This window comes from Mustelus asterias, chromosome 14, assembly GCF_964213995.1.
Source record: "Mustelus asterias chromosome 14, sMusAst1.hap1.1, whole genome shotgun sequence".
Taxonomy (NCBI): domain Eukaryota; kingdom Metazoa; phylum Chordata; class Chondrichthyes; order Carcharhiniformes; family Triakidae; genus Mustelus; species Mustelus asterias.
In genome coordinates this window covers 86,574,976-86,587,843 of record NC_135814.1, presented here as the reverse complement: position 1 = coordinate 86,587,843, position 12,868 = coordinate 86,574,976, and the positions used below count along the sequence as shown (strand labels likewise).

At 42.9% G+C, this 12,868-nt stretch overlaps 1 protein-coding gene across 1 annotated transcript in view; it reads left to right on the top strand.

The window, feature by feature from the left end:
• The window catches only part of kcnh3 (potassium voltage-gated channel, subfamily H (eag-related), member 3), a 717,440-nt gene that overhangs the window by 419,583 nt on the left and 284,989 nt on the right, over window positions 1–12,868 (top strand). The window contains exon 5 of the mRNA XM_078227725.1: window positions 9,262–9,511. Within this exon, the coding sequence (XP_078083851.1) occupies window positions 9,262–9,511 (250 nt within the window). The remainder of the gene's footprint in view (window positions 1–9,261; window positions 9,512–12,868) is intronic.

Sequence of the window (12,868 nt, the reverse complement as noted above, 5' to 3'; positions counted from 1 at the left end):
CTTCGTCCCCATTGATGTAGACAGAGGCATGTTCTCCTTTACGCTTCCTGAAGTCGATGACAATCTCCTTCGTTTTGTTGACATTGAGGGAGAGATTATTGTTGCCGTACCAGTTCACCAGATTCTCTATCTCATTCCTGTACTCTGTCTCGTCATTGTTTGAGATCCAACCCACTATGGCTACACATAGACTGGCGTGATGAGCTAGTAAGATCACCCCCTCTGTATTTTGCGGCGGACCCAACACTCTGCCATTTTTTGGTAAAATTTCACCATCTGCCTTCTGTTAGTTAGCCAATCCTCCATCCATGCTGAATAGTAAAATCGCCATAGTCCCAGGTGACCATAGTTTGTGACTAGGTGGTGATTTAACTTGAGGTTCCTCTTTATCTGTCCTGCTCATTACCAATTCTAATAATTGGTAATGCATGGTCAGGCATGATTTCCCCTTCATGAAGCCTTGCTGACTGCTTGATTATATTTATTTCTAAATGCTCTGCTATTACATCCTTTATAATAGACTCTAACACTATCCCATTTTGGTGTGTCATCTCACTTTAATTAAACAGATCAACTCACCTGCATTCTGACCGACAGCTCAAGAAAGAACCTTCTCTCCCTGCAGACTCCTATCCTTCACTGTCTCTTTCTCTTTCTAAATGCCAGGTTGCCTTTTCAGCAGCTGTCTTTCTTAACTTCCACTTTACAGACAGACAAAAATCAACTGGATTTTCAACAAGGTGGTGGAAGGCGCATTTACAGTTAATCAGACAAACTCATAATTCATTTATCATTTATTTTATGGGAAAAGAACTTCTATTTAGCTTACCTACCACCCATTGCCTTGGTGCTTTTTTTAAACTTGTGAGAATAGACATCACTTTTAAAGGCCTGACATCAAAGTAATTATTTTTACAAATTATTTATATAGAAAATGGTTAAAAGACTCCAGAACATGACAGGCAATTAATGCAGCCTTGACAACATCACCCACATCTCATTAATGAATAATAAAAATAATTATTCTATGATCTAGCTCAGATCTTAAATCAAACTGGCTGGTGTCAGAAATCTCTCCTGAACCCTTATAACTAAAGAGTGATGTTCCTTTACTTTTGAATGCAACTCTAATTAAAAAATAATTTCAGTTTTAATGCTTCGTATTTAGAGAGGTGTAACTCCAATTGCCCCTTCCCCATCTTCTGTTTCCATCTGGATAACCTGGGCTAGCAATAGATGACTGACTGATAGGTGATGCAAGCATATCATAACTGACTGATAGGTGATGCAAATATAATGAGGCCTCTTGACACCTGGTAGCCTGGGATGGAGGAGCGGGGGAAGGATATGAACAGTCCCTAGCAATAGCGATTGATAAATTAGAGAGATGCAATCATAGGGATATGGGAAGAGGAAGAGACCATGTAGCCCCTCAAGCCTATTTTGCCTTTGAGTGAGATCATGGCTGATCTGTGATCTATCTTCATATAGCTGTTTTTGACCAATTTGATAGAATGGGTATAGCACAGAAGGAAGCCATTGAGCCCATTATGTCCATCGTATTCTTTAGTATCTTTGGGAAACAAAAATCCTATCGATCTTAGTTTTAAAATTAACAATTGACTTAGGAGCAATTGGTTTTTGCGAAAGAGAGCTCCAAACAGCTACCACCTTGATGAATAGAGACAGTAATGAATTACATAATTGATAGTGATCATAGTAGATTGCTTCATGATGGTCTGTCAGAGAGGTGTGAGTTAACAAAGAAAAAGCTGTCTGGCTTTTAGTCTGGTTAAGTTAAATTATTTTAGTCACTAAAATGGAAATGGTATGTACATTATTTTTACGATTTCTAGTGCCCAAAAATTAAGGGTGGAATTCTCCCCAAAAAATTCTAAGTGTCGAATTTGTGTAAAAACAAGAGTAAATCCCACTGTTTTTTTTCAGCAGGATTTTCAAAATGAATCTACCACACTCTGTGCACTGCAGAGTGTACTAGTGTGAATCTCAGTAAAAATCAGCTGGAGAGTCTGGCAGCATAGCGCTGAGTGGGCCACTGCGCATGCACTGATCTGTCACAGCGGCGATCGCCGCATGCACAGTAGCCCTGCACTGCCGGCCTCCCGATCGCTGGCCAGCAAATCAACCTACCATCACTGTCCCACCGATCCCTCCATGTCCTGATTGGTGGCCTTCCAGACTTCTCAGGACCAGCCTCAACACACCCCCCCCCAACCCTCCTTGATCTCCTCCCCCCCCCCAGAGTCCCTGACACCGACATCCCCAGAGGCTGAACACCCCCCCCCCCCCCACCCCCAATGGCCAGCCCCAATCAGCCCTTCCTTCCTTCTGTGACCAATCCCAAATGCAGCGTGGCAGTGGGACCCTCCCCCCCACCCCCAGCCCCACCAATTTCCCCCTAGAAGCCCCATCCTTATTAGGCCACATCCCCTCTGACCCCATCCCCTTGCCACTGCCCAATGCCTGGTGGGCAGTGCCAAGGTGCCCCCTGGGCATTGCCACTTTTCCCCTTGGGCAATGCTGGGGGCCAGACTGGCAATGCCCAGGGGTACCCCCTTACCCTCGACCTCACTCCAGCAGGGTCGGGCCACTCGAGTGAAACACTCCTGGTGGGAGGGGGAAGAGGCTAGTGGGCCCAGAGACTTCAGTCCCGGGTCTGCTAATCTGCTATTAAAATTAGAATTTCAATATTTAAAGCAGCTCCGTTCCAACTTCTGGCGCGGAGCTGACCATGTTGGAAATCCGGCGGTCAGAGACATGCAGAGGTCGTGGCACCCAGCGGGAAGCCCACTACCCGGCCTCCGCTTATGTCTCCCGACCCACTGCAGTGCTAGAGCAGCGCAGCATGCTGGGAGAGTTGCCCCCTAAATCTGGCACAACATAAAAGCAAATTGACCTTCATGTTCTGCAGCAAACCATTCCAGACTTATTGACCCTTGATAAGCTGACATGCTGTTTGGCAGAATACTGAATAATTATATTTTGGGACCACTTGAATCAAATCCTAAGAAATTCAAATGCCACCCTTAACCAACAACAAACCCAATTTATACTGCATCCTGCTTGTTAGTTCATGAATGGGGGCCAGTTTTAAAGCAAACATCCATTTGGATCAATCAAAATCGAACACCTCAACAGGCTATACAGCACCAGGAGATGGGAAAATAATTTGATTATTAGAATGTAATGGGGAAGTTATTAACCTCTTCAATAAGAAGGGAGAGATTTTTACAATTAACTTATGAAGTTGCACTTTCTTTAAAAGGTAAAAATAAATCTTTATGTTTAAATATGTTTATTCCAATAAATATGGTATGTACACCTCGAGTCACATGATGTTCTCAACTCAAAATCTGAATAAATAAACTTAAGGGAAATCTATGATTTCTTATAATCAGCAATCCTGAAAGCTAGGAATTGATAAAGGTGCACTGAGACCAAGACTATCCAATATCACTTTAATAAATAAGAGATTTCTTTATTGTGTGTTTGTTAAATGCCACTAATTATGTCCTAATATGTTAATCTGTCAGGAACATTTTTCTTCATTATGTACACATGGCATCATCAAGGTAAAAACAATGTGTAGCTGTTCACCCTACCTATTAACTATACTAAATTGTTTGTGAGAAAGAGTATAGAAGCTAAAGAACAAGAGGGAAGAAATATTTACATAAATGTGTACTAAGTAGTCTTGGAGAGAGAATATTTGATGTACAGCCATAAAATTTGCATGTTTATTTTAGAAAAATCAATCCTCAAGAGTTACTTTTCTCTTGACAGAAAGTGCAGGTTAATGTTCCTTCCACTAAATCACAAGGGTAATTGTCAGTAGATTACCAGTGAGTATGCACATATTCTTAGGATAGGAATGCTGCGAAAAGATAGATCTTTCTTAAATAGACCAACATAAATCAGAAAGGTGCCTACCAATTTTCCTTTGGCTGTGGGAAGAATAAATGCATAGTCTCCGAGACTATAAAATAAGAGAAAAGTTGCATTCAACCTATCAGCCCCCCTTTGATCAAATAAACCATGGCACGCACTAAACTTATACATAAGCGATATTCCTTTCATCTCAGTACCATTGCGTCGTTATTACTGTGTGTATGTATGTAAGTGTAGGTGATAACCTCCATGAAGAGAAACAAAGGACATTACACAAAGGTGAAGATCATAGTATAAAAGACCATTATTTCCTAAAATTTTAATGTTTTCTATCAAATTTGCCTGGGGTTATGTGGGAATTTCAGGACCAAGCATTATCTTTTTAAGACAATCATTCTAATGGGTATGGTTCCACAGGAATAGCAAAACTATAATCGCCCTGAAGGGCTGTTCTTCATGTGTCAGTCACATTGAATGCTCGACATGTACTCTTTTTCTAACAGCATTGTAACAAGAGTAGACCATTCAGATCCTGAAGCCTATTCCAATATTCGATTAGAGCATGTCTGATTTGTACCTCAACTCAATTTATTTGCCTTAGTCCATATCTCTTGATATCCTAACCCAACAAAAATCTATTGATGTCGGCCTTGAAAATTTCAATTTAATTTTTGCTCGCAAACTTTTACGAATGGGTATTTCAGATGTCTCCTATCTTTACTGAAAAAAAGTGCTCCTGATTTCACTGCCAAATGCTGCATTCTAATTTTAAGGTTATGGCCTCCTTTTCTGGATTCCCCAATTGAGGAAATAGTTTCTGTATCTATCTTATCAAATCGATTTATCATTTTAGAGACTCTGATTAGATCATCTCTCAATCTTCTAAACTAAAGGAAATATAAACCAGGTTTATGCAAGCTGGTCTCATAACAACCTTGGTTATTATTCTGTTAATTTCTGCACTGTCATTGCTCTAAAACTTTATTGAGGGTTGGTGCCTGAACCTGAACACATTGCTGCAGGAATGGTCATACATTCTCCTGAATCACCAATTCCTGTAGTTGAGGAAATCCTCCCAGAGAGAAAGTGTGGCTTTAGATCTTCCAGAGTCAAATGAGGAGTTCCTGGTGTTGTTCTTGGGGTGCCTATAACTTTACTTTGAGATTGGGGCACCCTTTGATCTCTTTGGAACCGACTGGCTCTATGAGGTCCCATTCCACCAGAATGACAGCACAAAACATACCCCTCTGCTTTTTTTTGACAAAGTGTCAGAAGATCTGGAATGAAACCTGGCTGTGTTTTTGGGGAGAAACACATCAGTTTTCAGTCAGAACCTGATACTTCACAATTTTAAAAAAAATTCTGTCAATGCTCTTTGTTGCCAGATAAATCCAAGAAAAATGTCAAAAACAAAACCAGGAATTCTTCATGTGCCTTTTGACTTGACCTAAACATTTTACTCACACTGAGGCTCTATGGATTTCACTCTAAAGATTTAGGTATCTGAGAAATGTAATCACAATTCTGCAATTGTTTCATGATGACATGACTGCAACTGTCTTGAATGGGAATTCCAAAGTAGATGCCTTCAAAATCCAGACTGGGCCAAGCAAGGTTATATGATAGCCCCCCTACTATTCAAGATTTATCTGACAGAACATATTCAACTCAACAAAGATCATCTGCCCTCTGGTGTGAGTATTAAATACCATCACACAGAAAACTCGTTTCACCTCTGTACCAAAACTAAACTGACCACCATCATAGACAAACATGATCTGCAGTTTGCAGATGACCGCACTATGCAACAGATTTACAAGTTGCTCTCAATCTCTTCAATTCTGCAGACAAGAAACTTGGCTTGTTCTTGGATGTTGCCAAAACAAAATTAAGAACACCCCACATCTTGTCAACCAAATATTCCACCTCCCATATATATGAGCCTTGGTAGCAATCTCTTTCTCAAAATACCACCATTGACGAGAAGATCCAACACTGGATCAGTTGCACCAGCACAAACTATGGCAGTGAGTCTATGGCAATAGACGTCTACAAGTCAACAGAAGCTATAGTGTACAGAGCAATTGTCATCACCACATTTTTGTATTGCAATGAGATTTAAACTGGGTATCAATGACACACACAGCACTGGAGAAATTAAATCAACAATGCCCCTGCCATATCCTCTGGATTCTATTGGAGGACATCAAACAAATGCCAGTGACCTTCTTGAAGCCAGCTCCATCAACATTCAGGGAAAATTCATGCAAAATCAATTTCAATGGATTGGAGATAAGTCCAGCATCTCCCTTGCCAACATTCTAGAGGAGAAAGAAAATTCTTCAAAGCAACTCTGAAGCTCTCTTTGAAGTGTGGCTGCACTGACATTAATGATTCAGAGGAGCTTTGATACCAATCGTTCAAAATAGCGTCAACTTGTCCATTAAGCTACATCATGCTTTAAGAGACACTGCTGAAGCAGAACAGCAGCAGAGAAGGAAAGAAAAGGAAGCAAATCCTACTTTCTGGACCCCACGATCTCATGGGACATCCTACCCATGTGCCCAAGGATCTATAGGTCAGGATCAGTCTGTTCCGTCACATAAAGACCCCTAGCAGAAACTGACAACCTCGAATCGATGGACAGGCAATGATGATCATTTCCCTGAACATCCTGAAAAACTTTGATCAACCCATCCCTTAACTTTCCAAATTACAGGGAAAACAACCTGAGTTTGCGAATTCTCTCTTCACCTTTGGACTCATGGGGTGGAATTCTCCCAAAAAAATTCTAAGTGTTGAATTCGCGGGAAAACTGGTATAATTCACGTTGATTGTTTCAGTGGGAATTCAGACTAGAATCTCTCTCACTCTGTGCAATGCAGAGGCCTCCAGCATGAATATTATTAGATTTCAGGGGGCGGGGGCTATTCCACCCAGGAGGCTGAAACCAGTAGTCCTCTGTGTATGCGCAGTGGCCCCAAAAGATCAGCTCCTGTTTGCTGGCCAGCCCGGGACACTCGCAGTGCTGTCCCCGCAACCTCCCCACAGCGGTCGTGGCCCGCCCGACCATTCCCCCCCACTGTCTTGACCGCCCCAATCTCCAGCCAACTCCCTCCCCGGCAGTGCCAATCTCCCCACCCCCGTGGTGCAGACACCCCTGTGGTGCTGCCCCTCCACCCCCTCCCCTCCATAAGGCCCAATCGCAGCCCCCCCGACCACTCCCGGGCCCCCTGACTGCCCTGATCTCCAACCCCCCCTGAAGTGCCAACCCCCACCCCATCCCATCCACAGGCAGACCCCTCCCTGGCAGACCCCCTCCCCAGCTGACCCTACCCCGGCAGAGCACTCCCCCAGCCCACTCCGATCGCTGGCCTCCCTCGTGCCCCCATCGATCCCAACGCAGAGTGGCAACGAGACCTCATGCTCCCACTGATGGCCCCCTAGGCCCTGCCACCTAGGTTCTGCCCTCTCCCCAATAGACTCCACTCCCTTGGTACTGCCCTATGCCCGATGGGCAGTGCTTAGGTGCCCCTGTGCATTGGCACTTTGCCCCTTGGACATTGCCAGGGTACACTGGCTGGCACTGTCAATGTGCCCATGCCCAGTCGGCACCAACCCCTTCCCACCCAACACCCTGCGGGGGAGCCCCAATTGCCCCATTCACTCCAGCGGGGTTAGGCCACTAGCTACCCAAAAGTGGGGAACTACTCTAAACCTACTGGAGTGAAACACTCAGGTGGGGTGGGAGAGGCTAGCAGGCCCAGAGAATTCAGTCCCGGACCCGCGAATAGCATTTAAATGATATTTAAGTTATCATTTAAATGCTAGCCCTGCCTCCCCGCCGATTTCCGGCACGGAGCAGACTGCATTGGAAACCCAGTGCTGGGAAACACTAGCGGGGCGCGAACGCTCGTGGGGATCCCACGAATCGCCCGCCACGCGATTCTCCTGGCCTTAGTGCAGCAGGATGGGAGAATCTCACCCCCCCCCCAATTCTAAAATTATTCTGCAACCCTCCAAACCCATTATATCTTTCCTAAGTATGGTGCCCAGAACTGCTCATAGAACTCCAGACAAGTGCTAACCAAGGTTTGTATGGTTAAAGCATGATTGCTGCACCCTTGTATTCCAGTCCTCTAGATATAAAGGTCAAAATTCTATTAGCCTCTGATTATTTTCTGTACTCGTTCATGACATTCAATGCTCTGTGTACTTGAAGGCCCACGTTTATTTGGACCGCTACTATTTCTAGTTTTTAGAAAGTGCCCTATACTATCTATTTTAAGTCCAAAGTGGATGATCACCCGTTTTCCTGTTTGAAATCCATTTGCCACAGCTTCACCCATTCATTCAATCTATTAATATCTGTTAGCAGTATTGTACTTCCATCTACACTACATACAATGCCACTTATCATTATGGCATCGCTAAATTTGGTACATGACTTTCTATCATCATCATCTCAATCGATAATAAATATGGTGAATAATTGAACTCCCAACACAGATATTTGCAGAATGCTACTAGTCACATTGTCCCAATTAACATTCCTGCCCATTATCCATTCTTTTTTGCTGTTCAGACAATTTCCTCACCATGTTCAATTCCATGAGCTTCAGAGAGATTCAGGACAAGCACATCTATTGCAAATGTGTTCACTTTACTCTGGACAGTCACACTGTCCAAAACATTCTACATACTGCAGTCCAGATACACAACCTTCTCTGCCATATCTTAGACTATGGAATTTTACGGCCTCGCTCGTCCCGAAAACATAATATCCTGCCCGAGGTCAATGGACCTTCCCATTGTCCACTCCTCGCCTGCTCCAATTCTCGTGGTGGGCGGGGCGGTAAAATTTTGGCCTATGTTATTTACATTTACTTCTAAGATTGATGTAAGTTTTTTTCTTTCTCTACATAATAACTTGCACTAAAATAAAAGACAAAAGTTTTAAATACTTCAGCCTTAATTTCACAAGAATTATTTATTATAAGTATTAGAAAAAAAAATCACCTCCTTCCCTCCGTGCACTGAATCCCTATGTGCACCAAATTTCCAACTTTTGCATTATGTTGGTGCTGAACTCTGGCCTGTAATCATTCTGGGTTAGTCACTGTGGCTTTGAAACAATATTTACAGCAAAGAATTTGCTATTTCATTAAAGGAAAAAATGCTTCAAAGAAGATACCTTTATTTGTCTATAGTTAACACATGATTGGGATTACCCTTCATCTCAATTCACTTTGGGGCAGAATTATTGCATTCTGAATGTTCATTTTGTAAAACAGTTTGGAGATAGTTCCAACACAAACAGAACACTCATTTTTTTTTACTTGTTTTAAACAGAATGTCTTTGGCGAGAAACCAGCACTTCCAGAATATAAAGTTGCAGCTATTCAGAAATCCAGGTTCATTCTGCTTCATTATGGCACTTTCAAAGCCGGATGGGACTGGTTAATCCTCTTGGCAACATTTTATGTTGCGGTCACTGTTCCATACAATGTCTGCTTCAGCATCAGCAGGGAGGACCATCCTGCTGCTTCAAGAAACCCTCCAAGTGTGAGTGACATCTTTGTGGAGATCCTCTTCATGCTCGGTAAGATTTTAATCTCCTCAAATTAAAATGTAATTCAAACGAACAACCATGGATACAAGAAAAATAATGGCCCTGCTTTTCCTGAGGACTTGCGACATTGCACCATTATTATAGGTCCTCTATAGCACAGGGAAAGCACAAAAGGAAAAGGAAATTATGGAGTAAGGAAATCCATTAGTAGTAATGCTGCTCCATACTTTCCTGGGATTTATGCTCCATTGTGGCCCTCACTGAAACCAGTTAGAAGATAATTATCATAGCTCTGGTCCCATTATGTTCATTATTTTTATACTTTTAAGCCAATTTTCAAGCCACTGCCACTTGACCAGTTCACCTGAGATTAGCATGATTTCTTGCTTCAAAATTGATTTCCTTTAAGTTTGTTTGCTTTGCCGTATTTCTCACTTTTTCTCCCTTCTGAGGTTTAAAACATTTTCAGGTAAAATGTGCCCAAAACCTCTAAGCTGGTTCAGGCACTCTCTAAATATTTTAATTGCAGGAAAGCACATGCCAGCTTCAAATCGAGATGGTATATAATGGGAACGAATACTGATAATGGTGGCAAAGGGTACGGTAAAGAACAGTGCATCTTTTTGATTTGATTTATTATTGTCACATGTATTAGTATACGTGAAAAATATTGTTTCTTGCACGCTGTATAGACAAAGCATACCGTTCATAGGGAAGGAAACGAGAGCGTGCAGAATGTAGTGTTACAGTCATAGCTAGGGTGTAGAGAAAGATCAACTGAATGCAAGGTAGGTCCATTCAAAAGTCTGATGGCAGCAGGAAAGAAGCTGTTCTTGAGTCGGTTGGTACGTGACCTCAGACTTTTATATCTTTTTACTGACAGAAGAAGATGGAAGAGAGAATGTCTGGGGTTCATGGGGTCCTTAATTATGCTGGCTGCTTTGCCGAAGCAGCAGGAACTGTAGACAGAGTCAATGGATGGGAGCCAAAGGAGAAAACGCTGGAAAATCTCAGCCGGTCTGGCAGCATCTGTAAGGAGAGAAAAGAGCTGACGTTCCGAGTCCAGATGACCCTTTGTCAAAGTTAAAAGGCATAGAAAGTGGGAGATATTTATACTGCAGGGTGAGGGAATGAAAGATGAGTCATAGCCATAGAAACCAGGGGAAAAGACTGCTAATAGCTGTCCACAGAGAGAATAAAGGGTGTGAATGGCCAAATGGCAGAGAAGCTGTGAACTGTGACAGATGAAGGTGTTGGGGGAGGGGTGGAGAGGGGTGGGGGGGAGGGAGGGGTTTGCTGCATCTGTAAAAGTTGGTGAGAGTTGGTGGGGGGGAGGGGTTGGGGGGCAAGATGGGACAGAGGTAGAACGTAGAAAAGGGAAGCGGGGGAGAAAAGGTAAGGGGGGGGATGAAGTAGGGGAAAGAGTGGGGGGGGGAAGAAAAATGAAGAAAGACAATAAAGAAATAAAAGGTAGAGAACAGTTAAAAAATTAGATAAAACAGAATGAAAACATGAGGTGGGGTCGAGCAAATCATCTGTAGTTGTTGAATTCGATGTTGAGACAGGAAGGCTGTAAAGTGCCTAGCCGGAAGATGAAATGCTGTTCCTCCAGTTTGCGTTGAGCTTCACTGGAACATTGCAGCAGGCCAAGGACAGACATGTGGGCACGGGAGCAGGATCATGTATTAAAGTGGCAAGCAACCGGAAGGTCAGGGTCCTGATTGCACACAGACCGAAGGTGCTCAGCAAAGCGATCACCCAGTCTACACTTGGTCTCTCTGTTATAGAGGAGACCACATTGGGAGCAGCGAATGCAATAGAGCAAATTGAAAGAGGTGCAAAAGAAGGACCTTGGGTGGTAAGCATAGAAGAGGTAAAGAGACAGGTGTTACACCTTCTGTGATTGAATGGGAACGTCCCATGAGTAACAGGAGAGGTGTTGGGTATAGTGGAAGAGTGGACTAGGTTATCCCGGAGGGAATGGTCTCTGTGGAATGCTGACAGAGGGAGCGAAGGGAAGATGTGTTTGGTGGTGGCATCACGCTGGAGTTGGTGAAAATGGCGGAGGATTATGCTTTGCATGCGGAGGCTAGCGGGGTGAAATGTGAGAACAAGGGGGACTCTATCCTTGTTCTGGGAGAGAAGGGAGAGGGTGAGGGTTGTGGATCCCCCTCCCTCAATGGGTGGGAGGCTGGTTTGCATGATGGATTGGGCTACATTCACGACCCTTTGTAGTTTCTTGCAGTCTTGGGCAGAGCAGGAACCACACTAAGCTGTGATACAACCAGAAAGAATGCTTTCTTTGGTGCATCTGTAAAAGTTGGTGAGAGTTGTAGCTGACAAGCCAAATTTCCTTAGTCTTTAAAACAAGAGGAATGAACTGAATTGATCGAATGCATACCCTTGTTCTACGTAACCACTTTCAGTCAACGTATAACCATGTATTTTCAGAAACCAAAAGAAACCATTCCGTATCCACCTTCTCCTTGTATTTTCAGATGCTGACATCAGTAATATATAATTAGCCAAGCTAGCGATTTTGACTCACCACTCAGTCACAATAGTGATGTTTTCACGACTGAAATTGTATGATGAGAAGAACTGGTCTTGGCGGACATTTTATAAATGGAACAAAAACAGAAAATGCTGGAACATCCCAGCAGGTCTGACAGCATCTGTGGAGAGAGAAGAGAGCTAATGTTTCGAGTCTGGATGATCCTTGAGTTTTTGTTTCTGTTTTTTGTTTCAGATTCCAGCATCCGCAGGATTTTGTCTTATCTTTTTTAAAAATGGACTTGCGTTAAGTAAAATGCATTTTAGATTCAGTTGCAATTGAGTGATTAAACAGGTTGAAGTCAGAAAAAAGTACAAATGTGGTCCTCCAGCATCTCTGTGCAATACTGACTGTGTAATGATGTCTCCTCTATATGAATTAAGCTCATGTATAACATTAATTGATTACTAGCCAATAAACTAACTTTAGTGAAAGGACTTAATAGCAACACACAGCAACCAAAAGGATTAAATTCATGATGTGACCTGAAGTGTAAGACTAGTAGATGCAGAAATTGGAATTTGTTGTGCCCTTTTTATGAACAGAAAATAGATAAGATGCTGGAAGACCAAATTTGTACTTTCTTCTGACTTCAACCTATTTAATTACTTAGCTGCAACTGAATCTAAAACATCACTGTTGCACCAAACATCACTATGAGCACCAAATCCAGGAACCAGCATCCCGATCGGGATACTCTCAAAAACATTCAAAGTCTCCAACGTGCGGGAAAATGGGAGTAATTCCCACTGGTTTTTTTGCGTGATTTTCAGAATGAATCCTGACCATTCCCCATTGAGGAATAACTCCAGGTGGAGTTATATTCTGACCAT